This window comes from Carcharhinus amblyrhynchos, chromosome 8 (assembly GCF_965287045.1).
Source record: "Carcharhinus amblyrhynchos chromosome 8, sCarAmb.v2.hapA, whole genome shotgun sequence".
In the NCBI taxonomy this organism is placed as follows: Eukaryota; Metazoa; Chordata; class Chondrichthyes; order Carcharhiniformes; family Carcharhinidae; genus Carcharhinus; species Carcharhinus amblyrhynchos.
Window position 1 is genome coordinate 64,177,532 of NC_137331.1, and position 25,072 is coordinate 64,202,603.

A 25,072-nucleotide genomic window follows, 5' to 3' on the forward strand; every position below is an offset into this window, starting at 1 on the left:
CTAACTTACAGTTCCTAGTTTTGGAAGGAAATTCCAGCCTCAGTTGCCTGTTCCAGAACACTACCCTCTACAGGGTATCTGTGGCACTTTTGCACAGTAAGGGACAGACGGATTCTTCAAACAGAGTGAAGAATCCAGAGTCACAAGGCTGGGTTGAATGCAGCCCATTGTGGCTGAAGAGATGGGGGTTGGGCGCACTTAACTGTGGGAGAGGTACCACTTCAGTCGGAGATAAAACTTCCCTTGATTATGTGGGAGGGACAAGAGACTGACATGGAATTCCTGGCCACCAGCAGCCGGATATCAATTCAGCTCATCATTTAGCTAACCAGCATCCGTTATCCCAGAGCTCATTGCAATTTCGTGTGTCTTGGAGAGAAAGGCTTACCCCATACGCTTGGAAGGCCACCAGCAAACCCTACCATATATGCCACTGGTGGGGAGGGTTCCCCTGAAGTCAGGCACTCTGCATGATCAAGGGATGCAGCAGCTCTCGGCACTTACGTCACCACAATGCTAAAGGAGCTCAACACCGACAAAGCAGCCTGCATGACCAGCACCTCAACTACCATCTCGAACATTCACTCGCTCTACCACCGTTGTAAGAAAGGTCATGTTTAATAATTAGTTTATAGAATCATTGAATAACCACAGTGCAAAAGGAGGCCATTCAGCCCATCGGGTCTGCATCAACTCTCCGGCCAACCTCCCACCCCATTCCCTTAACCCCACGCATTTACCCCAATAATCCTCCAATCTGCACATTTTGAGACACTAAGGGGCAATTCACAGCCAATCCACCTAACCTACATATTTTTGGACTGTGGGAGGAAACCCATGCAGCCACATGGAGAACTTACAAACACCACGCAGTCACCCAAGGTCGGAACTGAACCCACGGTCCCTGGCATTCAAGGCAGCAGTGCTAACCACTGCTTTGGCAAACGGTCATTTGGGCTTGAAACATCAGCTCTTTTCTCCCTTTACGGATGCTGCCAGACCTGCTGATATTTTCCAGCATTTTCTCTTTTGCTTTCAGATTCCAGCATCTGCAGTAATTTGCTTTTATCCAGTGCTAACCATTGTGCCAGGTTATTTACTGTGTAGGCTATTTGTCATGATCAAGTAATTGAAGTATAGTAATCAATTAACCCAATGTGATATTCTGCCTAATTATAATCAATGTAAAACACTAGTGTCACACCTTAAGAGTCTTTGGATGTAGCTGCATTTTTATTTGACAAGTGAAATATACCACATGGCCCTCATCCTGTTCAAAGTGCACATTTACGTTTTAACAGAAAAAGTGCTGTGCAGTCAGTCATGGTTGAGTGAATCAGAATAAGGAACTTTTATACTTTTTAGCCATTAACACTTATCAGTTATACTTGCATTAGACAGCCCTATCATCTCAAGAAAACTGCTGTGATTTTCAAATCTTCAGCCTTATGTCTTAAATTAGCTTAGCCTTTTAACAAGCATCTTAAAAGAGAAGTGATCATTTTCCTTCGAAGTATATAACAGATCATTGTATTACTTTGGTTCTGTAACCTTGAGAATTAGATTCTATAATGAGGTTTTCTAACTATGTAGTTCTCTTGTCTTTTACTTGCTATGAACATGCATTATTTGAACGCATTATGGTGTATCTTGTATATATATCTGTTACCTTAGTTAACACAGTAAGAAGTCTGACAACGCCAGGTTTAAGTCCAACCGATTTATTTGATAGTAAACTCACAAGCTTTCGGGGTTTGTCCCTTCGTCAGGTGAATGGAGAGTTCTCCATTCAGAACTCTCCATTCACCTGCCGAAGGGTCAAACCCCGAAAGCTTGTGAGTTTACTATCAAATAAATCGGTTGGACTTAAACCTGGTGTTGTCAGACTTCTTACTGTGTTTACCCCAGTCCAACGCTGGCACCTCCACATTAAGACCTTAGTTAACACACACTGGTTGTCTCCATGCCCTGATTTTTGTACACACCTCACATTAACTTTATGTTGAAGTAATTTTGTAATGTTGCTGTTAGATTAAAGTTGTGTACCAAAGGCAAAAGCAGTCATCATGAAGTCACTAGATACTAAACGGTTCTTTCAACTAAAATCTGTCGACAGGCACTTGAACACTTAGATGTGCCATTTAAACATTTGGGATGATGTGGCCAAAGTATTCATCACTAGGTAGTAACAACACATATCCTCTTATTGCAAATAAGCAGACATACAAATTAATTTGCAGAGCCTCAGTATCTTAGTGAAAAGCTATCAACTTACTAAAATAACAGGGAAAAGCTGTAATGAAATGAATACTCCCACAAGTGACCATCATATAGAATCAGTCAGGAATCAACAGGAAGTGACTTCAGTAAGGTGACATCACCTTTAAGGGACCAATCAAGTGCTAATCATGCACGATGGTTGTGTGTTGCTTGGTGCAATCAGAGCTAGTGGCTAGTAAGCAGCCACATACAGCAGCCAGACAAGGAAGAAAGACGGCTAAAGTTAAAGTTTATTTACTAGTCACAAGTAAGGCTTACATTAACACTGCAATGAAGTTACTGTGAAATTCCCCTAGTTGCCACACTTCGGCGTCTGTTCGGGTCAATGCACCTAACCAGCATATCTTTCAGACTGTGGGAGGAAACCGGAGTTTATTGGTAGGGGGATTGAATTTAGGAGTCGCAGCGTCATGTTGCAACTGTACACAACTCTGGTGCGGCCGCACTTGGAGTACTGTGTGCAGTTCTGGTCCCCACATTACAGGAAGGATGTGGAGGCTTTGGAGAGGGTGCAGAGGAGGTTTACCAGGATGTTGCCTGGTATGGAGGGGAGGTCCTATGAGGAGAGACTGAGGGATTTGGGGTTGTTTTCGCTGGAAAGAAGGCGGCTAAGAGGGGATCTTATTGAAACATATAAGATGATTAGAGGTTTAGATAGGGTGGACAGTGATAGCCTTTTTCCTCGGATGGAGAAAGCTAGCACGAGGGTGCATGGCTTTAAATTAAGGGGGGGTAGTTATAGGACGGATGTCAGGGGTAGGTTCTTTACCCAGAGGGTGGTGAGGGATTGGAATGCCCTGCCTGCTGCGGTTGTATATGCGCCTAGTTTGGGGGCGTTTAAGAGATCCGTGGATAGGTTTATGGACGAAAAGGGATTGGTTTAGGTTAGAGGGTCATTGTTTTTTTTTAACTGGTCGGCGCAACATCGTGGGCCGAAGGGCCTGTTCTGCGCTGTAATGTTCTATGTTCTAACCAGGAGGAAACCCATGCAGACATGGGCAGAACGTGCAAACTCCCCATGACCCAAGCCGAGAATCAAACCCGGATCCCTGGCGCTGTGAGGCAGCAGTGCTAACGACTGAATAACACATCCTGAGACAGCGCATCAATCAATCAGCTGTGCGGCACTGTTTCAAAGTGAACTGATTACTTCCGCTGCCTTTGCCAAGTATTACATTTTTGTACTTATTGTAATTAACTTAATACATTCCATGAAATCTGTGACAATTTACTCGTATTCCGTGTGGTCTGTAGCTGGTCTGAACTAAGGGTCCAGAACTGAAACTTTAAAAAATCAGCTCTCTCAACTTAGACTAACAATTATAATTGATTTAAGTCTTATAGTTAAGCTAAAGAGTACCCCAGGTGTTATGCCGCTGCAATAGGTACCATCTGCAAGATGCACTTCTGCACTTCCAATCTGCAGACTCCATCACGTAGAAGAGCAAGAGCAGCAGGAAGTTCAAGATGGAAGCTTACCACCATCTTCTCAAAAAGGCAATTAGAGACGGGACGGGTAATAAATGTTTGCCTTGCCAGTGATGCCCACGTCCCATAAATTAATTTTAAAAATCTACTCAACTGAAAAAGTGAGGGAAAAGAGGTGAGGAAAACACCATTTTGATAAATAAAATTCAATCTCTGTGTTCTGGAAAATCTGTCTATAACATTTGTTCCATTTTACAATAAGAGATAACTTCTACGGAGTAGCACTATTATCTTTTAAATAAGACATTGTTCACATAGTAGATGTAAAGCTAGGTGGTATAGAAGGTTATCCAGTCAGATTCAGACAATGTTAATATAACAAATGTAAAATTATTCAGTGAATGCTGACACAAAAGCTGCAGGCAAAATCCTGGGGGTTCACTTGAGTCGCCATAAACAGACACAGATCGAAACTGTAGCTGGTACATTAGGAGGTGCATGCCTGTAACATAAATGCTTATAAAAAGTGTGTACAGATTGGTGAAGGATAGAACTAGAGCCAATGTGCTTTCTGGGATGTTAACATTCAAAACTTACATCCAGGTTAGAATCTTGGTTTTTATCTTGTGAAACATATTCAGATTGTTCTTGCGATGATGCTCCCAGTCGATATCCACCACCAGTGAATGGCTACAAAATAAATCAGAAACCTTACAACAAATGCTATCACGTTTTTGAGAGTAGTTCAGCTTTCATAAAAACTTTATCTGGAAAGCAAGTGCATCACCTTATTTCACACTACAACAGGGTAGGAAATTATGGTTAGTGGTAAAGCAAAGATAATTGCTATTGATCGCAAAGAAAATTGTCCACAACAATCTAATAATCTACATGGCATGGATTTCACCTTGCCCAGCAGTTTAAACTCAACATCAAGTCAAGGGATTTCCAGGCCCCAAGCACCAGTGAGGTCAGTAAGCAGAATAAGTAGGCAATCACATTGAAGCATTCTCACAGACTTAAAAGCAATTTATTCCCCCCCCCCCCCAACTTTTAATTTAAATTTTCAGATAACAAGTAAATGATTAAGTTTGAATAAGGTAATTTAAATCTAAAGTAAACATGAAAAAAATGTAGAATTTTATCATAATAGAGAAATTTGACATGCCACAATATAAAATTAGATTTTCAGGCTAATAGATGTATTTAACAGTAATATAAACTTAAAATGCTATTTACAACCCAGTCACATCTCATTCAAGAACTAATATCTTTTTCCAAGTGCTTTTACAGCAAGGCTAATGGTATAAAAGTGGAAATTTTCACCAAATTCACTAACTGCTTTGGGATTGCTCTAGCGAATGCAGGGAAGAGAGGTGTGAGCACACCTTAGTGAGAAGCCCAGAGTGGTGACGGCAACTTCTAGATTTCTGCATCATTCTGTGCGAACCCCCAAAGCTGTTAGCAGTTTGTGTAGTAATGACGATGATCGCCATCGTTACCATCACAAAGTCCAACAATTATTTATAGAATCAGACACGGCAGATATCTCGATCCAAAGTCTCAGACAAGGAGTTACAATGCCATACACAGACTTTAAAAAAAACACATTTTATCAGATCGGTTTTTATAAGAAGACCATATCAAATTCCATGTGTTCTAGTTAACTAAAATTGCTGCCCGCTTCCAACTTTCTCCCCACTGGCTCCGCAAGCCAGTATATGTTTCAACATCTTCCACGGCCTCACCTCTGTGCAATGTTCTCCATCCTTGCATTCCTATTCTGCCAATTGATTCTCCTGTGGATCTGCACTCCCTTCAAATTCACCATTGGTGAAGGAACCTCAGTCATCGCATCTCTGCACTTCTGAAGTCCTTTAAACTTTTCCAACACGCTTCCCTGTTTTAAATGCCTCTTAAGGACCTCTCTCTTTCACTTCTTGGCATACTAACTCACTTTTAACATCTCAAAGCACTTCAACATGAGAGCAAATCACAGATTTCACTTGTTTAAAAAAAATCAGGTGGCTTTGGGAACCAACCAATCAGGTGTTAAAGTTAAAGAATCACTTCTGAATGAAATTTTGCAAAAACCCTTTAGGCTGCCTCACCTTCTTCCACTACCATTCCCTCCCCTCTCATGTTAGATACTATGCTGAATACATTATTTCTTCATTAGTGTTTAGATATTTTCCATAGAAGGTAAGAAAGATAAACAATCTTTATCTACATACTACACATTTGTTAATTCAGTTTTACATATACTTCCAAGAAAATGACAATGGATGCTTCATACTCCTAGTTTGGGCATATATTGTCCAAATTTTCTCCCAAATCTTTAATGAGAGAAATTCTCGCATAGTACATCACCACCCGGAAAGTATCCTTTTTTTGTATTTTATTTCCTTGGCTTGTTGCATCAGACATTTGATGTTTCTTTCTTGATCTGCATTTTAATTGACTTACTGTATGAAAATTACCTGTCTACAGGTTTAAGATCAAAATCTGAAGACTTGGCTATGTGCCAGTATCTTTATCCACCAAGAAAGGTGCCCACAAATACGGCAGGTATTAGTGACTCTAATATCTTTACCTTGTGTTAAAAACTTAATTTTCCTACTTTAAAAAAATGCAGCACTGTGACTTTCCATAAGAGCAAGAACATTATTCTGAGACACTGGAATCACCATGCTTCCATCATTCTTCCATTCTCTTACCATGGCACTATTTGTCTCTCCGGCACCTCCTGTCCACTGATCCACTGGGACTGCTCCATGTTCCTTAGCTCCCTTAAATAGATCATCCACAATTTCATTTAGATTCTTGCTCTTTGGAGGTCCAACTATTTGCTGGCCACTGTGTTCAGAACCACCTGCATAAAAGCTTAAAAAATTAATGTACAGTGAGTGAAAACAGTGCTTTAGTATAGAAAGAAAACTAAAGTACATTATTAACAAATATTTCTATAATCACGTTTGCTCTTGCTCTTCAAGTTGAGAGGAAATGCACAACTCTAGTATTCCCTCATGATACTATTCAGAGAAAAGTAGTTGTTTCACAGCTTTTAAGTCCAAATCAATTACTAAAAATGTGAAGTACTCTACAAAGTAAAAGAAATGTACTTAAGTAACTCCAACAATGCTTCAGTAAGTGAATCCATTGCCTCCTATTGAACTGAGCCAAGCAAATAATAGAGGAAGATAGAATTTTTTAAAAAACTAACAATTGTGCAGAGGATTCCATAAAGTGTTTTACAACTTTTACTTCTGAAATATAGATGTTGTTATAAAATACGCTAAAGCAACATACTTTATGCACCCAGAAAGGTCCCATAAACAACAAATGAAATGACTGGTTAATCTGATTTAGGTAGTGTTGGTTGTGGGAGGAATGGTGGGTCAGGATGCTGAGAGAAGTGCCTCCTTTCTTCAGCACTGTCATGAGCTATTTTGTATTAATGCGTAGCTAAATTTTCTTTGATACAAATAAGGCTCTGTACAGATGGTGTAAGCCCACAGCTGATTTTGTTTTGTGACCCATTGTCTGCTGCGGGTTCTCTAACTTTGGCTGAAGGGAATGGATGGCTGCTCATATATAGTTGCTTTGGCTATTCTGGGTGAAAATTCATGGATTATGAGCAGGTTAAACCTGACAGTTTGTGCAGCCTGTAGCAATATGGGCTAAGACCTTGTTTGCTGTCATGCAATGGAGAAATTTTGGCAAGAGGCAAGTCATGTTTTGCCACCTCTGGTATTTTTTCAATACAGTCAGCCATCTATTGGAATCTAGACATGGTATGAACAGACTTGGTCATGTTTTATGAAACGGTACTGATACCTAACGTGGTCTATCGCAAGTGAAACATTTAAATACAAATTCAATTAAAATTATACTCCATTTAATTCTATTAGTTTGCTCTCAACAGATCAGTCCACAAACTATCTTGATACAATTCCAGAAATCGAACAGTTGATTGACGTTATGGAAAATGAAGTATAATCTCTATTTATGATAAATCAGATTACCTATAGTTATTTAACACAAGGTTGTCTTGGTGCAGCTACCAAGTGGGACAAGTTCCAATCTGCCAGAAATGTCAGAAGTACTTACCGTTGACCCTCTTCAGCCACACTGTCACTTCGTTCATTCTTCTTCAGGTCTTTCAAGGATGATATTCTGGAAGTACCAGAACTGGAAGAGGGGGAAATATCTATGTAATTTTCCAGTCTGTACTTAAACTAATGTGAACAGCATAATTTAAATTTTAAACTCTCTAAATGAATTCATGAGCTTATAATGTGCATCCTCAAATTCTTTTACCCCATGGTAGATATGCCTTCATCCATCTAGGCCCTGAGATGTGAAATTCTCACTTTAAACCTCAATAGCCATCCTTAGAATTCACCTCTTGAACCAAGCTCAGTCATTTTTCCTGCTATCTCCTTCTTTGACCTAGTGTCAATTTATGCCCGATTAACGCTTGTGTGATGTGCTTTGGAAGTTTTCTCCAAGCTGAAGGTGATTCATGTTGTTGTTGACAGTTTCCAAAAACCTCAGAATGTATAATGATATACAAGATGTTGGCAAATTGATGAACTACAATGACTAACAATTTGCATTCCACCAACAATTTCCTAATCTCCTCTTGAACATAAGATCACTTAGAGACAAAAAAGGCAGCAGGCAAGACTGGTAACCATGGAGAAAACGTGCAAGAGCAGATATTCACAATAGGGTTGATAAAACACTGTTAAATAGCTATGCAAGAATCTGAAGCTGTGGCTTTAGGAACTAATCTATGCAAATAGATTTGCTTCCAAAAGCTCTTACATAAATGTTACGATCCCTTTTAGTTTTTATTTACAAATATGGATGAATAGAGTCACAGGACTGCTGATTAACGTATCAAAACATTTATTAAACAAAATAAGATTAACCATGATACATTACTCCTTAGACCACGCTTTTTATTGATTTATACAGATTTAAGGATTACACAAATTAATGCTTATATTCTAATGTTCTCAACAAGTACACAGTCCATGGAAACCAATTAGGCAAGATGTGGTCAAATACGCCACATTCTGAAACCAAGTGACAGATGCCATCCAAGACAACTTGCGGATTTCTCATCAAATCCACCCAGATGCTTGTTACGTTGTGAGCCAACTGATCTCGCTGGAACTCTGGTTTCTACACAAGCGTTTCCAAATTCCACTCTCGATCACCAGCCTTAGGGCTCCTTTAGGTGTCTCTGGCTTCTTGATAGCCAACTTTGAGCTCTGCATCTTGCAGCTGTCTTTAATTGGGAATTTTCCTCTGCTCCTTTAACTTCAATGAACAGTACCTTGTTCAAATTCTGAGCCTTTGTCATTTTGACTTCAGCCCTCCTCAGACTTCCTGCTCTTTAACGTCTGGGACCAGTCCTGCTTATATTGGCACTTTCTGTGAGCACTCAAATGCTTCTATTTTACTGTGTAGGCCTCTGGCTGCTGTGCACCAGTTTAGTTTTTTTAAAATCTGTAATTGTTTGTATGCCCTAAATCCTTAATTACAATGCAGAAAAAGTTTAAAGTGAAACTATAACCTATAGACATGCATGCTCCTTTGTTTAACATGGAGCTAACTGAAGCTTTAGCCATTTCTTAGTCGACAAATACAGAAACACAAATCAAGCTTTAATTCATACCTTACTCCTAATACCAACAAACAAAACAAATTGTTAAACCAACTCTATTTCCAAAACAAATTATAGTTGATTTGTGTTTTACCAGGAAAACTCAAAATGCACTGTCATATTAATTACTTGCTCAAAATATAAAGTTAATAAATAACTGATGTATACAAATGCAATGTAGTAGAAACCTTCTATACGGTAATACTTTGTTTTACTATTAATTAGTCTACAAAGTTTACAGTGCATAAAAACGATATAGAGCTAGGGTATGTTTAAGTTGCATATGATGACAATTTGAAGGAGGGTTTAAGCAACAGGAAGCAGACAAACTAAATACAAGAACCCAAATAGTTAGGGCAGCACAGTGGTTAGCATTGCTGTCTCGGTGCCAGGGACTCAGGTTTGATTCCCGCCTTGGGTCACTGTCTGTGCAGAGACTGCATGTCCTTCCTGTGTCTGTATGGGTTTCCTCTGGGTGGTCTGGTTTCCTCCCACAGTCTGAAAAACATGCTGGTTAGGTGCACTGGCCATGCTAAATTCTCCTTCAGTGTACCTAAACAGGCACAGGAGTGTGGCAACTGGGGGACTTCACAGGAACTTAATTGCAGTGTTAATGTAATCCTAGTTGTGACACAAATAAAATAACAAAAAGTTTGGAGAGCTGAGCGGCTGACTTGTAAATGGCATTTTATTTGGATAAATGTAAAGTGATGCTACTCGGAAATACACAGCTAATGCTAATCTAAAGATAATGGATCACTGATACAAGGTATAACATAGGGAATAACCTGGGGACACTGTTGGATAGCTCAGTGAGACTAGTAGAACAGTAAGTGGTAGCAAGAAGGAAAACTAAATTAGCCTTGGGATGCATAATAAAGTTGAAGGGAAAGAGCAAAAATCCTAGACGGGGTCAATGAGTCTGGACAAGGAACTTATAAAACAACAAGTGAAGTTCTGTGTAGGATTTTCGCTGCCTTACTATACCAAGGATATACAAGTACCAGGAACAATGCAGAAAATAGCAATCAAATCAATAATTTGTTAAGATGATCCTGTCAAGGATACAGAAAGCATCAACAAAACTGGTCACATATAGTTAAAAATGGAATCCAAATGTCACCTGAAGCATTAGGGAATATAAAAATATAAAATCTATCTGAATTTTTGAGAAGGAGGAGGATATCATTTTTATGACTTTGAACATCAGCCAACCCCGGTCCTTCTAATAATGGTAATACTCAACTACTTAATGAAGCAATTAAGACAGAAGGATGAAAAAATACATATGCAACTAAACTGGCTGTAACATCACTGACTGTTTAAATGATAAACCTAAACATCAATAGACAAATCATTTTACTTAGATTACATCAAGAATGTACTTCCACTTGCCTGATTACTTCGAACTGACACCAAATTTTTTTTCAGCAATCAAAAGGTTAAAACTTTAAAGCATGCAAAGTAGTTCCTAATACAAATGCCCCATTCAACAAGGACATCAGGATGGTCCCCAGTATCCCCAAATTTAAGACTCACTAAAGCAAGCTGTGATACACAATACATTAATTACAATACAGAAATTAATACACTGGCTTGTGTATAGGGTCAGAATTTGGTGCCAAGTAATGGGTGATTTTAATGTAGACACTGGAATTAGTACAGGAATTGTCCAGCAATTTGTGGCAAGGAGATGTGTTGCAAATTATCATGAATTGTTATTAACCTTGCAAAATTGTAAGTTCATCATCAAATTCACTGAGTTTCAAGATACTGCTGCATTTACACAGTAATTGTCAATTAGACGTGCTAAAGAAAGCCAAAGCTGGTACTTATTGGAGCAGCAGCTGAAACTGAGATCCCCTTCCTGCAGATTGTGAATTGTTCACATAAGAACACAAGAAATAGGAGCAGGAGTAGGCCATCTAGCCCTTCAAGCCTGCCCCGCCATTCAATAAGATCATGGCTGATCTGTCATGGCTCAGTTCCACATTCCCGCCCTCTCCCCATAACCCTTAATCCCCTCACTTATCAAAAACCTATCAACCCGCATCTTAAAAATATTTAGCGAGGCAGCCTCCACCACCTCAATGGGCAGAGAATTCCAGAGATTCACCACCCTTTGAGTGAAGAAGTTCCTCCTCAACTCCATTCTAAACCGCCCCCCCTTTATCTTGAGGCTGTGCCCCCTAGTCCTACTGTCCTTTCTGAGCGGGAAGAGTCTCTCCACCTCTATCCTATCCATCCCATTCATCATCTTATACGTCTCAATGAGATCTCCCCTCATTCTTCTAAACTCTAACGAGTACAAGCCTAGTTTATTCAGCCTCTCCTCACAGCTCAACCCCCTCAACTCTGGTATCAGCCTAGTAAACCTCCTCTGCACTCCCTCCAAGGCCAAAATATCCTTGCGTAAGTGCGGCGACCAAAACTGCACACAGTACTCCAGCTGCAGCCTCACCAATGCCCTATACAGCCGCAGCATGACCTCCCTACTTTTATATTCAATCCCCCTCGCTATGAAGGCCAGCATCCCATTAGCCTTCCTGACCACCTGCTGCACCTGCAGGCTGGGTTTTTGCGACTCATGCACAAGTACCCCGAGGTCCCTCTGCACCATCGCCTGCTGCAGTTTCTCGCCACGTAAGAAATAGTCCTTCCTACCATTCTTCCTACCAAAGTGGACCACCTCGCACTTGCCAACATTAAATTCCATTTGCCATTTCCTGGCCCATTCGCCCAGCCTATCTAGATCCTTCTGCAGACTCTCCACACCCTCCGCGCAATTTGCCGTTCCCCCAATCTTGGTGTCATCAGCAAATTTCGACACCATACACTCGGTTCCCTCCTCCAGATCATCTATATAAATGGTGAATAGCTGAGGCCCCAGCACCGACCCCTGGGGCACTCCACTAGTCACCAACCGCCAATCCGAATAGCACCCATTGACCCCCACTCTCTGCCTATTTGATAACCAATCCTCTATCCACGCTAACACCCTACTCCCAACTCCATGCCCCCTTACCTTCTGCAATAACCTTTGTGAGGTACCTTGTCAAACGCCTTCTGAAAATCAAGGAAGACCATATCCACCGGCTCTCCTCTATCCACCGCCCTAGACACATCCTCATAGAACTCCAGTAAATTTGTCAGACACGACTTCCCCTTAACGAAACCGTGCTGTGTCCGCTCTATCAAGCAATTCCCCTCAAGATGCCTCGCTATTTCCTCCTTGATGACGGATTCTAACATTTTACCTACAACAGACGTTAAACTAACCCGCCTATAATTCCCTGCCTTTTGCCTGGCACCCTTCTTAAACAACGGCGTAACATTAGCCGCTTTCCAATCTTCCGGCACTTCCCCGGAATCCAGCGACGTCTGGAAAATAACCACCAAGGCATCCACTATCACCTCCGCCATTTCTTCACAACAATTTGACAAAAATTGCACATAAGCATATTTGCTTGCAGCATAAATAACAGTTTTGTCAAGTTGCTCCTGATTCAAGGTGCGAGATCTTCTGGCTCTTCATGACAGCAGGATCTTCTGATCCAGTCATCAGTGCACTCCACCATGTGTTTCCCAGCAATGTGGGGTGAAATAAATTAGAAACCCCATTGACAAATGGTGGAATCAGAACATCCCACCGCCAGCCAACACTGTGCCATCTCCCACCACTTAGAAAGCAGAAAATCCAGGTGAAAATTTTTGAAGTTTTGACTTTTGTTAACATAGTGTGTTTGGTTACAGACAGGACAGATGGTAGAATGGCTTCCCCTTTTTACCACCCCTTGACTGACTGCAAATGCATTTCAAATGAAGTGTTTTATATCCAGAATGCTGAAACTCACACAGAGGTCTTAAAAAGTTAAACAAAAATCACTGTCAGACTTGTTTCCTTCGACATAATGTATTGATGTTGCAGTCCTCAAATTCCTAATTTTAATCCACTGAAGAAATTGTTTATGAAGATGGATTTGCAGTGCACTACTGATTGCAGTGGCAGATTTCTCTAGCTTCACTCAAGTTGAGGTGCAGTCAAACTTGTGCAGTGAAAACCTGATTTAGTTCCTGAAAGGGTAGGTGAGGGCTAGCCTGAATTCTCAGCTTCCTGATGGATTTGAGACAGAGCCCTGTTCCTTTGCTGTCTGGGACTCTTTTTCTTTCTTTTTCCTGCCTACTCTCCAAAAATGTGTCTGATTAATTGTCCTTTATCAGGTTTCTGTCATATGACCACAGTATCTGTTCGTTCATTGTCCTCACAAATGGTCTCTGACATCTTGGCCATTGACACACAATGGTATTCAAGTTTAATCCATTGACAAGTCCTTGTGAGAGAATGAAATCCTTCTTTCACCCATTTTTTGGAATTCCATTGCAAAGCCAAGATGTCTGCAAGCCCACTGTGAACAAACTCCGGTAACTATTTGGATAATGGCAGCCATTAGTCCACATTTAAGGTTTGTTGCATTTTAATGCCCCCTCAATGAAGTGTCCTGAAAGGTTGCTGATGTCTTAATGTAATGTACAAAGATGTAGGTTAGCTTCTGGCGTCTTGTCTAGTTCCATATATATTGACGTAAAAGAAAAAAAAGTCAACTGACCTCTCAATCCATTGTGTTTCAAAAGCAAACTGTCCATCCTTCATTTTGTTTTAGAAGTAATGTCCATTTTTCATAAATCCCTGAAAATATATTGCAGTCTAACAACGTATTTCTGCGGACTGTGTGTTTACTATTTTCTAATGTCCCAGAAATTTCCTTTTATCAGAAAATACATATTAGTGAATATGCATAAAAAGACACTATTAATATATGGCTCCACTGCAAATTTAGTCCTCTATTTTACGTTGTTCATCTGAAAGCATCTTAATTTGTCTTGAACAAAGAGGTTGTTCAGGACACATACTTACCCATGTCTATAATAAATTGATTACGATTCAATGGTGTGGGGGGAGGGGGAGAGAGGGAGTTTTTTTTTCCAATGCAAAATGCAATATGATTCTTCCAATGGCTACCATTTTTTCAAAACTCAATTAAGTATAGATGTTTCACAAAATTGAAAGGACTGAACAGGTAACTTTATGAAACACAGCAAAAAAGAGAGTTCTAAAGTGCTAGAAGCATGTTTAGTAGCACAGTAACTAAATGGACTGGTAGCAAATTGGTGCTTAGGCCAATTTCTTCTCCAGAGTCGACAAAAGGTCATTAGTTACAGCTATGTTCTATTCAAACCAGAATACCTTTTTCAAGAATGAAAAATTCTTCGGACCACCTAAAACTTACAAAACAGAAGTTTTAAAGAAACCACGGTATACCTTAAAACACATCTGATATTTCTTACCTACGAACCGCAGGTTTGCTATTAGCAGTATTGCTAAACATAGGTGTCTCCTGATGAACCAGTTGATTCTTGCCCTCATTCTTGTAAAAATTAGCTGTCGCTAGCTAGATAAGGAAACAAGATAAAAATTATCTCGAAAGATGCTTCACAATCTGTTAGCCTCTTAACAATATGCTACAATTAGATTTTGCAGAGATCAATAGATGGAATATACCTGCAAAGTGTGTTCAATTTCCTTACACTAAAATGAACACACAATTTAGAAAATTCTCTCTAAAAGCACATCCCAAGTACAGTAAAACGTAAGCAGCAAAGCTGTAAATTATGATGCATATGGTTCTTTTAAAAACTAATTTTAACTACACCTTAAAGACAGTCAGAATTAATGTCATTGAAATGTTTACAATCAATGCTTCTCAGATAATTTGTTTAAAAACGTTTGGAAGAACACAATTTTGGGCAACTGATACAGACTTCAAGCATGATATTTGAAGTTGTTAAAAATTGCTAAAGATAAAAATTGCAATAAATCCTCCAGTCAAAGTTGCTTCATGCCACACGTGAAACATATTGAATGGTAAACTTTGAGAGGCGAGTCACTCTTGTTTATATTTCTCATTCCAGTTTGAATGTCTGAAGCCTTTCACTTTAGTTAATATTTATTTTTCCCTCCATAGCTTATTTACAATTTGGTCAGATTCTCTAGTGATGATGGGGAAGGAAGGAGGAAACAAGGAGGTAAATGAGTTGCTATATTCTTGTACATTTCAATGACGTAACAATATTAGCAGAGACTTTACAGCAGGTCATGTTAATCAGTGAACTGCCCACTTACTTTTTTTTAAGCACAAGATCGGGTATTGTTGGACATTACATTGAACTAATTGACAGCAAAACAGTAACATCCCCAAAAATATGCCAAGTTCAGCAAGTCACCTGTGTACAGTCAATAGTCAGTTCCTCTAATTTTTGAAAAATGCCAAATGCAGTCACAGAAACATGGAGGAGAAACAATTAAGCATTAACATGAAAACTTTTTCTTAAATGCCCAAATGTCAATAAAACAATGCCTTCACCTTTAGTCAAATACCACACAGTTCTGTTTTATTTATACTGTCTTATGTTTGCCAGAAATGTTTGAAGACGCTACGTACATTAGGAACTATTTTGAAGTGCAATAACTATTGTAAATAATTCTGTGCAGACTTCCATCACATAACGAAATAAAAACATAAGGACAACAAAAAAAATCACTGATCAGCTCATCCACAATATTAACTTTGTGGTGTTTCTTACTTTTACCTGATCTTCCACAGTATTTACATTAGTACAATGTCTTAGATAAATTTTCTTGATTTCTCATGTTGCCATTGAAGAATTTCCCAGGGCGCGAAGGTAGATGAAACAAAGCTTTATGACACAGATGGCGAAATATCTCACTATTAACTTATCTTCACCGAACCCAGGTTACAGCCATGATACAATATTTAAAAAAAATTACTAGATACTTTAATGACTTACTGAATTAAGTCTTGCAACCATTCTATCAAAGGAGGGAGTAGTATGGCATTATAATTTAGGTTATAAATTAATTTCAACACAGAAACTGCCCTAGAGAAGAAAAGGAAAAGGAAAAGGCAATAAATCTTTCCAAAAGGGTTAGGAGAGGTGACCAAAAGTTTGCTTAAAGAAATGTGCTTTGAGAAGGTGTTTAAAATAGTAGAGAGGGGTTGAAAAGGCAAAAGATTTGGGTCGGACCGAGGCATCTGAAAAGTTTGCCATTAAACATGGAAAAGAGCAGGGGATGCATAGGACTCCAGGGACACTGTAATGGCCATTAGGCAGGAGAAAACATAATTAAAAATGAGGATTTTGTGTTCATTCCACTCATTGTGGGTAGGTGATCAATGCACAGCAATGGGAACAGAGGTGATGGGAAAATGAATCTTAGTAAATTGAATGCAGATGGCAGAACATTGGCAATTTGGAATTTATGCACATTGATGATTGTGAAGATTCATTGGAGAATTTCCCCTTTGCCTACTCTGGAGACTTAGATATTACAGCAACAGTGAGGCTAACACTGGAATGGGGGCAGGTAATGCTGCAGAGATGGAAAAGCAATATTGGTAGTGAACAGTGTATGGTTCAATCTGAATGAGAAAGCAAAAAGGAGAATGCAATCAAAGGTAAGGGTGCAGAGATTATAGTTGGGACCAAAAATTATAATAATTCATCTTCTTGCTGTTCAATTGTAGAAATTCTGATTCATCCATAACAATGGCTATGACTATGAAATTGAAGAAATTGGGAAAAAAGTAGTTGAGAATCATCAGTATACTTGTGGGAGATAACCTCATGTCAACAGATATGTAATTCAAAGATAGAAAAGCTAATCTATAGGAAACACCAAGTGAAAATGCAATAACTAAAGAAGTCAACATTGGAGACATATTGCAACAAAGTGGAGTGTGTCGATACATTGGCAGTCTAACAGATGTTGATCATAGAGAGACAATGGAGGAAGCCCACATGATTGACCATGCCCAATTCCACCAAAAGGCTAAGAAGAACAAGATGTAATAATGAATTATAGGCATAAATTATATAATTGGTGACTTTTAAAAAGACAACTATGCTGTGGGCAAGGCATCGCTAAAGAGATTCAAATAGTTCTGGGAGAGGACGTTGCTGGGAGATAGTGACATACTTGTGGAAGTTGAACAAGGAGGGAATTACGAGTCTGAGCAGTAGTTGAAAGGGACAATAAATTCAAGGATGAGCTTTCGATGGAGTGTGGTAATAGTTTTTCCGGGGTTAGCGGGAGATCCCGAAAATTTGTACCATCATTCAAGCAAAAATAGAAGATCTAGATGAAAAGTCACAAATCTAATACATCAGAAAAGAAGCTTTTCTGTTGATGACAGTTAAGTAGTATTGCAGAGAGGTTTGGTGAAGACGCAAGGTAATATAATTGCATTCTTAAGTTTTGGTTGCTTTACCTTCCTTGTTAAATTCTACCAACATGCTTATTCAGCATTGATGAAACTGTTCCTGTGGGAAATAAGAAGTGTATATCTATACCCTTAACTTTCAGCTAACTAAAGAGGGAAAAAAGAGACATGCACACAGGAATACCAATGCATTAAGAAAAATAATGAATGTAGATAAAATGCATTGTATTTAGATTTACAGGTCTGAATGCATTTATACACGCTTCTGTCACATTTCCCTTTTACACTCTGCTATTTGCTTCACACACATTCAACTAGTGTTAACAAACTTATAATACAAAAAGTAGAAAAACTTGGCAGGCCTTGCACCATCTGTGTAGAGAGAAACAAAGTTAATGATGACAGTCTGACACAACTCTTGAGGAACTAGAGAGGGGTAGAAATGTGCTGGGTTTTAGAGAAAGAGCTATTTTACCTCTTTCTAGTTACAAAGACGTCATTTGGACTTTAAAGATTAATTCTGTTTCTCTCTTCACAGGTGTTGCCAGATCTGCTGAGTTTTTTAAGCCTATTTCGTTATTATTTCAGATTTCTAGCACTTAGCTTTTATTTTAATAAATTTATAGCTCTTTTAACTTGTAATTTCTATGCCAAAGTGGCCTGAACACTGAATTTTTGTTTATCACAAGCAATGCATGGTTTATTCTCCAAATTAAACTATCTAAAGTTACGGTGGATTCATTTTCAATTTAATACTGCAAATTCCATTCATAAACATATTACAGTAATTAACAGATTTCTCACAGCAATACAAATAGATGAAACACTTCTTAATGAGCCCTCCAATCTGGACTAACAATAAAGGAAAATTTCAAACTGCGCATAAAATCTGTTAATTTTAATAATGCATCAAGGTATTGGTTTCTACTTAAGGTTATATTGTTTAGGAAAATATAGATGCTCTATCATACCATGATAATCCATATTGAAATAATTACATCTGCTGGATTTCCTGTCATAGTAAAAAGTCTGACAACACCAGGTTTTAGTCCAACCGATTTATTTGATAGAAACTCACTAGCTTTCGAGGGGTTTCCCTCTTCTTCAGGTGAGCCCTCGAAAGCTAGTGAGTTTACTATCAAATAAATTGGTTGGACTAAAACCTGGTGTTGTCAGACTTTTTACTGTGTTTACCCCAGTCCAACACCGGCATATCCACATCAGAATTTCCTGTCAACAGTTCTATGGATAAATTCTTATGTTCATGTTTGCAATGCAAGTTGCGAATGAAGTGCCATCCCTGGCTGAAGAGTGCAAATAAAATTAGACATTTTTACATAGTTTAAAAGTAGGAATTTAGAACAGAAATATTAAAAGATGAACAAAATGTAAATTAAAATGGGGACTAAATTATACATGCATGCTGTCGACCATGAGGTCTCAATTTTGCAGTAAAAGTAACAATGAGGTTGTGAGTAAATCAGATTACTTATTCTGATCTTACACACAAACACAGAACTCAGAAAGCTGCAATCTGATTTGTCACAGTTCTTCAGAAGCTTTGCTACATCAGTGTCTCGCTGAGAGGCGTGGAATGCTGTTAAATTTGGGTACTTGTGAAAGCTAACCATAAACAAGCAAGATGTTAGAGCTTTTAGATTCAAGTGTAAATTAATTTTTAATGGTGTGGTGAGTCTCAAGTACTACCAAGCAATCTCTCTGTCACTGAAAATGAACTTTTACAAGTACTTAATGTTTTAAGATTTTAATTATTGTTTAAATGTAAGAATTAGCTTCGACATTTTCTTTCTGTCCCTTTTACCTCACTCATTTTCCTCTTATTTTATTTTCTGTACATTTGGATTAACAATTATAACTTACATTTCCTGGTTTAAACTCTGCATTCTGGATTATTAAACAGAGCAGGTTACATAGGCAAAAGGAAGGGGAGTTTTTTGGACTGCAGTATACTAAGTCCATGTTACCCCATATGCTGTGGACCTTCAATTCCACAGCTTGCATCTTCAGCCTGACTAACAAGATTGATTTCCAGTGAAGCAGGGAGGCCCAATCCATGAACTGGGCACAGGAAAAACAAAAGAAAATCTACTACCCAACCCAATATCTTTGCACAGGACAAGGTCTGACTGATACTATCAGAACGGAGGTGAGTTAAAGCTTGGAGGTTTGGTATGGCAAGCGAATACTCCTGCTCCACTGGCCCATATGATTTACTATAAACACTTTCCTGAGGTTGTGCTTACTTTCCTTGAATAACCAGGATTCCCTGTGACTGGCCACAGTTAAACCTATAAATTAAATTAAATTAGAGTTGCCTCCCTAATTAAAGTACTTAAATGGCCCATTTGTTTCCTGGGAGCCAGATCACTGTCCAACACTTGCCCATCCTCCCTTGCTTAAATCCATAAATGGGTGGGTTGGCGATCATAATCTTTTTTTACCTCCAACCAAACCCACCAATGTTAAGGTGTTAAAATGCAGTCCAGTAGGTTTCAGTGAGGATTCTTCAATGTGATTGGTTAAGGAGTTACATAGATCACATATTCCTTAAAGAATATGCACACTGCTTTGAATTTCAAATCACCCGAACCTTTGGAGTAGAAGCCTATTTAAAGTCTATGGTCGTGGAAATGTAACCATTGGTTGGTGATTTTTGCTCACTGCTGAAACCTAGATCACTGTCTCTGGTCTCAACATGAGAAATGGGGTGGAGTAGGTCATACAGCACCTTGAGTCAGCTCTGTCATTCAGTATTATTCATAGATCGTCTTGACCTGAACTCCATTCTCCTGTCTATTCCCTATAAATCTAGAGTCCTCTACAGTTCAAAAATCTGTTCATCATGGCCTTGAATATGTTCAACGACTCAGCCTCCAGTAAAAAAAAAATTTCAAGGAATCACAAACTTCAATAAAGAAATTCCTCACCTCCACATTAAATGGGTAAACCCTTATCCTAAACGGTGCTAATTCTGGATTCCCCCAAAAGGGAAATAGCTTCTCCGGATCTATCCTTTAAACCCCTCCGAATCTTAAACATTTCAATATGATTATCTCTCATTCTTCTGCATGCCAATGAGTATTGGCTCAACCTTTCCTCATAAGGCAAATCCTTCATCCTAGAGTGAGCCTTTGCTTAACTGCATCTAAAGCAAAAATAGCCAAACTTAATAAAAACAGATCATGCTTGAAAAACTCAGCAGTTCCGGCAGCACCTAGGGGAGAGATTGTTAACATTTTGAGTTAACAATCAATGTGATTATTTTTCAGAACTCCGGTTCTGAAGAAGTCATGTTGGTCTCAAAATGTTAACTGTTTCTCTCTCCACAGGTGCTGCTAGATCTGCTGCATTTTTCTAGCACTTTTTAAAAAAATTCCAGTTCTCCGTCTTCCATATTATATATTTTTTATCCCTCCTTAAACAAGGAGACCAAAACTGGACGCAATACTTCAGGGATGATTTGTACAGCTACAGCAAGACGACTTATTTTTATACTGCATTCCCCTTGCATATAATCTTCATAACTGCTTGTTACGTCTGTGTGCTAACTTTTTGTTTTAAGTATGATGACACCCAGATCTCTTCGCACTGTATTGATTATTTATTTACAACATCACAGGAGATCAAGGGCCCATTTTAACCCTGCATATCTGAGTGGTATTTGAATGGGTTAAATCAGTCCTCTCGAGCTGTTAAAATACAGTTTTCTTTTCAATCCTGGATTTTGGCATTGATCTTTCTTATTTAAGAAAATGTAACTATTGATAAACAAATTTCAATTTGTGTAACATGTACTGGGCTAGTAGGACTCAAATTGGGACAGTAAATCATGAGAAACTAGACTGTCTAGTTTGTGTGTCATAAGGTGTCAGGGCAATTAAAGAACTCAATAAAATATCAAAGAGGCAGGAAATATGAAATAAACCTGAAAGTGCTGGAAATGTTCCAGTCAGGCGACATTGGTAAAAGGTCTCTAACTTGAAATATTAACTTTATTTCTCTTTCCACAAATACTACCTAACCTGCTCAGCATTTCAGTATTTGTTTCAGAATGATTTAAGTACTATTCAGGAGTGTGATATTAACCTATTACTTTTCAAACAAATCAATCTTAATACTTCTGAGAGATATAGAGAGATTTTCAGACAAAGTGAAGTGTTTCCATGATTTCAATTATTTTCTGGGAAATTTGAACTTAGAATTTTTTGTATAATGGCTACTTTACACATGACAGAAGACTGAACAGGACTGCACGGTGCCACAGTGGTTAGCACTGCTGTCTCAGTGCCAGGGACCTGGGTTCGATTCTCAACTTGGGTCACTGTGTGGAGTTTGCACCTTCTCTCCATGTCTGCATGGTATCCTTCCAGTCTGAAAGACGTGCTGATTAGATGCATTGACCTGAACAGGCATTGTAGTGTGGCGACTAGGGGAATTTCACAGTAACTTCATTGCAGAGTAAATGTAAGCCTTACTTGTGACTAATAAATGAAACAGTGCACAAAGATTTGAAAATGTAACAAGCTGTATAAGCTTAAAAGAGGGTTTTTGCTTTTATTGCTGAAATACACCATTACATTCTGAAGAGCATTAAATCATTCTTTAAAAAAAATCAATTTTAATTAAACAAACTGTAATATGAAGCAAATACTAAGTTGTCCAAAAACAATCTTCCAAGGTATGAGGACAGTCTGCAAATCTGCTGAGCTAGATTTCTACAAGAGAAATAAAAAATCCCAAGAGACTATAATCAAATATTAATGGGACAGATTTTTTTTAATAGAAATAATAGTGATGCTAGCAGCAACTTCAAGTGACTGCACATACACAGTTAAATGCAGAAATCTAGAAACTTCAGTCCAAGAAGTGATGTTCATAGAATCATAGAATCTGACAGTGCAGAAAGAGGTCATTTGGCCCATTGAGTCTGCATCGACCACAATCCCATCCAGGCCCTATCCCCATAATTATGTATTTACCTTGCTAATCCCCTGCCACTGAGGGACAATTTAGTGTGGCCAATCCACCTAACTCGCACATCTTTGGAGTGTGGGAGGAAAATGGAGTACCCGGATGAAGCCCACACAGACACATGGAGAACGTACAGAGTCCTCACAGATAGTCACCCAAGCCAGGAATTGAACCCAGGTCTCTGTCGCTGAGGCAGCAATGCTAACCACCGTACTACCATGCCATTCCTTCAAACAATGTGTTGGAACAGCATCTAGTTCCCCATTCACATACTTTGGAATTTGTTAAGTTGATGCACTTACATCAAATATCTAACTAAACTTGCCTGAAAAAATTAGAGCTTGAACACCCCAATGGCAATACGTTTGAGGTGTGGCAAGTCCTAAGTATTGTCAACGTTTTTGACAGTGAAAATTAAGTTTGTATGGATACTTACAATATTGTTGCCCTTAATACTTTCAAAAAAATTACTTGTTTTTTGGCAGAGGCTTGGTGACACAGTGGTTAGCACTGCTGCCTCACAGCGCCAGGCTTAGCGCTGCTTTCCCCACCTGCCATTTCCTGGCTTGAGTCACTCTCTATGCTGAGTCTGCACATTCTCCCTGTGTCTGTGTGGGTTTCCTCCAGGTGCATTGGTTCCTTCAACAGTCCGAAAGGCATACTGGTTAGGTGCACTGGTCATGCTAAATTCTCCCTCAGTGCACCCAAACAAGCGTCAGAGTGTGGCAACTAGGTGATTTTTACAGTAACTTCATTGTAGTGTTAATGCAAGCCTATTTGTAACACAAAAAAATGAGCTTAACTTGTATGGAAATAGACATTTGTTTGCTCTGTTCACAGGTTCCAGGCTGCTGTTTTGGTTAGGTGACTCTCAGGAACTTCCAGCAGAAAAACCTTATTATAAAACTATACAAGCAAGTGCATCGAAAGGCAATGACTGTTCATTGACTACCCAGAGCAAAATCCAGCCTATTATCTACATTCCAAAGTGGAGAACAATGATGGATGGATAGTTTAAGTAGTATTCATTTCTCTGGTAGAACATAAGCATAATAAATTACTAAGCTCTTCTGTCCTTGTGCCATAGCACATGATTTTTGGACAATTTCGTGTTTGGGAAGGGAATGGCAGTTGCCTTCTATTACAGTCCATGCTGATAAGTGCTCCAAATTTTGCAGAGAGACTGTAAGGATATCTAATTTCTGAAACCACTGGGATTGTATGCATTAAGGAAAATCAATGGATTGTCTCTATAAAATTCCCGAGAATGAAGCATTAAACACGAACAGCAAGAAAAATAAATTGTATTATGGTAGTAATGTACAACAATATCAAACAGGTTCCTTTTTCGAGCATAAAAAAGTGAGTAAATCTCTGGTAGTATGGGTACCATAATCCCAAAATCACCACCATTGTTGTGTTTAAGCAGCGGAAGTAATGGATCAAAATGTTGTCGGAAAGAAACAGGCTTCCTTTCAACAACAGGCCAGATGTGATTATTATAATTCAGCCCAAATCCTCAGGGCAGTCGGCACTGTTGCACCAAATGCAGAGTGTTCACCCATATTGGTTAACAGCGAGAGGCCGCCAGGAGACCGCACCGACCCCGGGGGAGCTGCCCGGGCGGCTACCGCCTCCGCACAACAAAAACGAACCCCTTCCCCGAGAGCGAGCCCGTCACCTGCACATCCCATCCGGCCGCCTCCAGCTCAGCCCGGGCCCCTTCCTCCACCGCCCCCGTTAACCGCACCAACTGCCCTATCCGCTCCTCCCTCTCGGCACCGTCCGCCATCTTCACACCGCCGCCTGCGCCACTTCCGGTGCCCGCCCGCCGTTTCCGGTGGCCGCGAGACACCCACTAGGCCGGCGACGGTTTGGCAGTTGGGTTTCTGCTGCCCTCAGCTAGGCTGCAGCTGAACATAACAGTGCAAATCTGCCGAAGGAAATACCGGGTGGAGGCTGATTACACCTCTCCTAGCCCAAAGGCCCCCCCCCTCCACTCTAAGTTTCTCTCTCCCCCCGCCCCTCTATTTATTAGTGTCAGTAGTAGGCTTACATTAACACTGCACTGAAGTTACTGTGAAAATCCCCTAGTCGCCAAAGTCCAGCGCCTGCTCGGGTACACTGAGGGAGAATTTAGCATCGCTAATGCATCTAACCAGCCTGTCTTTTGGACGTGGATGAGGAAACTGAAGAAAACCCATGCAGACATGGGGAGACTATGCAAACTGAAAACAGTGACCCAAGCTGAAAATCAAACCTGGAAACCCTGGCACTGTGAAGCAGCAGTGCTAGTCACTGTGCCACTTTGCCACCCACACATTGTGACAATACAGTATCTTTTAAGAAATTTATTCCAATCATATTTCTTGTGAAGGGTATATTTGGAATCGAG

General features: G+C 39.5%; 1 protein-coding gene across 1 annotated transcript in view; it reads right to left on the reverse strand.

Moving 5' to 3' along the window:
* Positions 1 to 24,475, reverse strand: part of LOC145346655 (NSFL1 cofactor p47-like) — a 36,423-nt gene extending 11,948 nt beyond the window's left edge. Inside the window, exons 1-5 of the mRNA XM_080194196.1 lie at positions 24,359 to 24,475; positions 14,732 to 14,835; positions 7,819 to 7,899; positions 6,426 to 6,591; positions 4,306 to 4,398 (exon numbers count right to left, since the gene is read on the reverse strand). Of these exons, the coding sequence (XP_080050322.1) occupies positions 4,306 to 4,398; positions 6,426 to 6,591; positions 7,819 to 7,899; positions 14,732 to 14,835; positions 24,359 to 24,469 (555 nt within the window). The 5' untranslated portion in view covers positions 24,470 to 24,475. The remainder of the gene's footprint in view (positions 1 to 4,305; positions 4,399 to 6,425; positions 6,592 to 7,818; positions 7,900 to 14,731; positions 14,836 to 24,358) is intronic.
* Between the last annotated feature and the right edge of the window lie 597 nt (positions 24,476 to 25,072).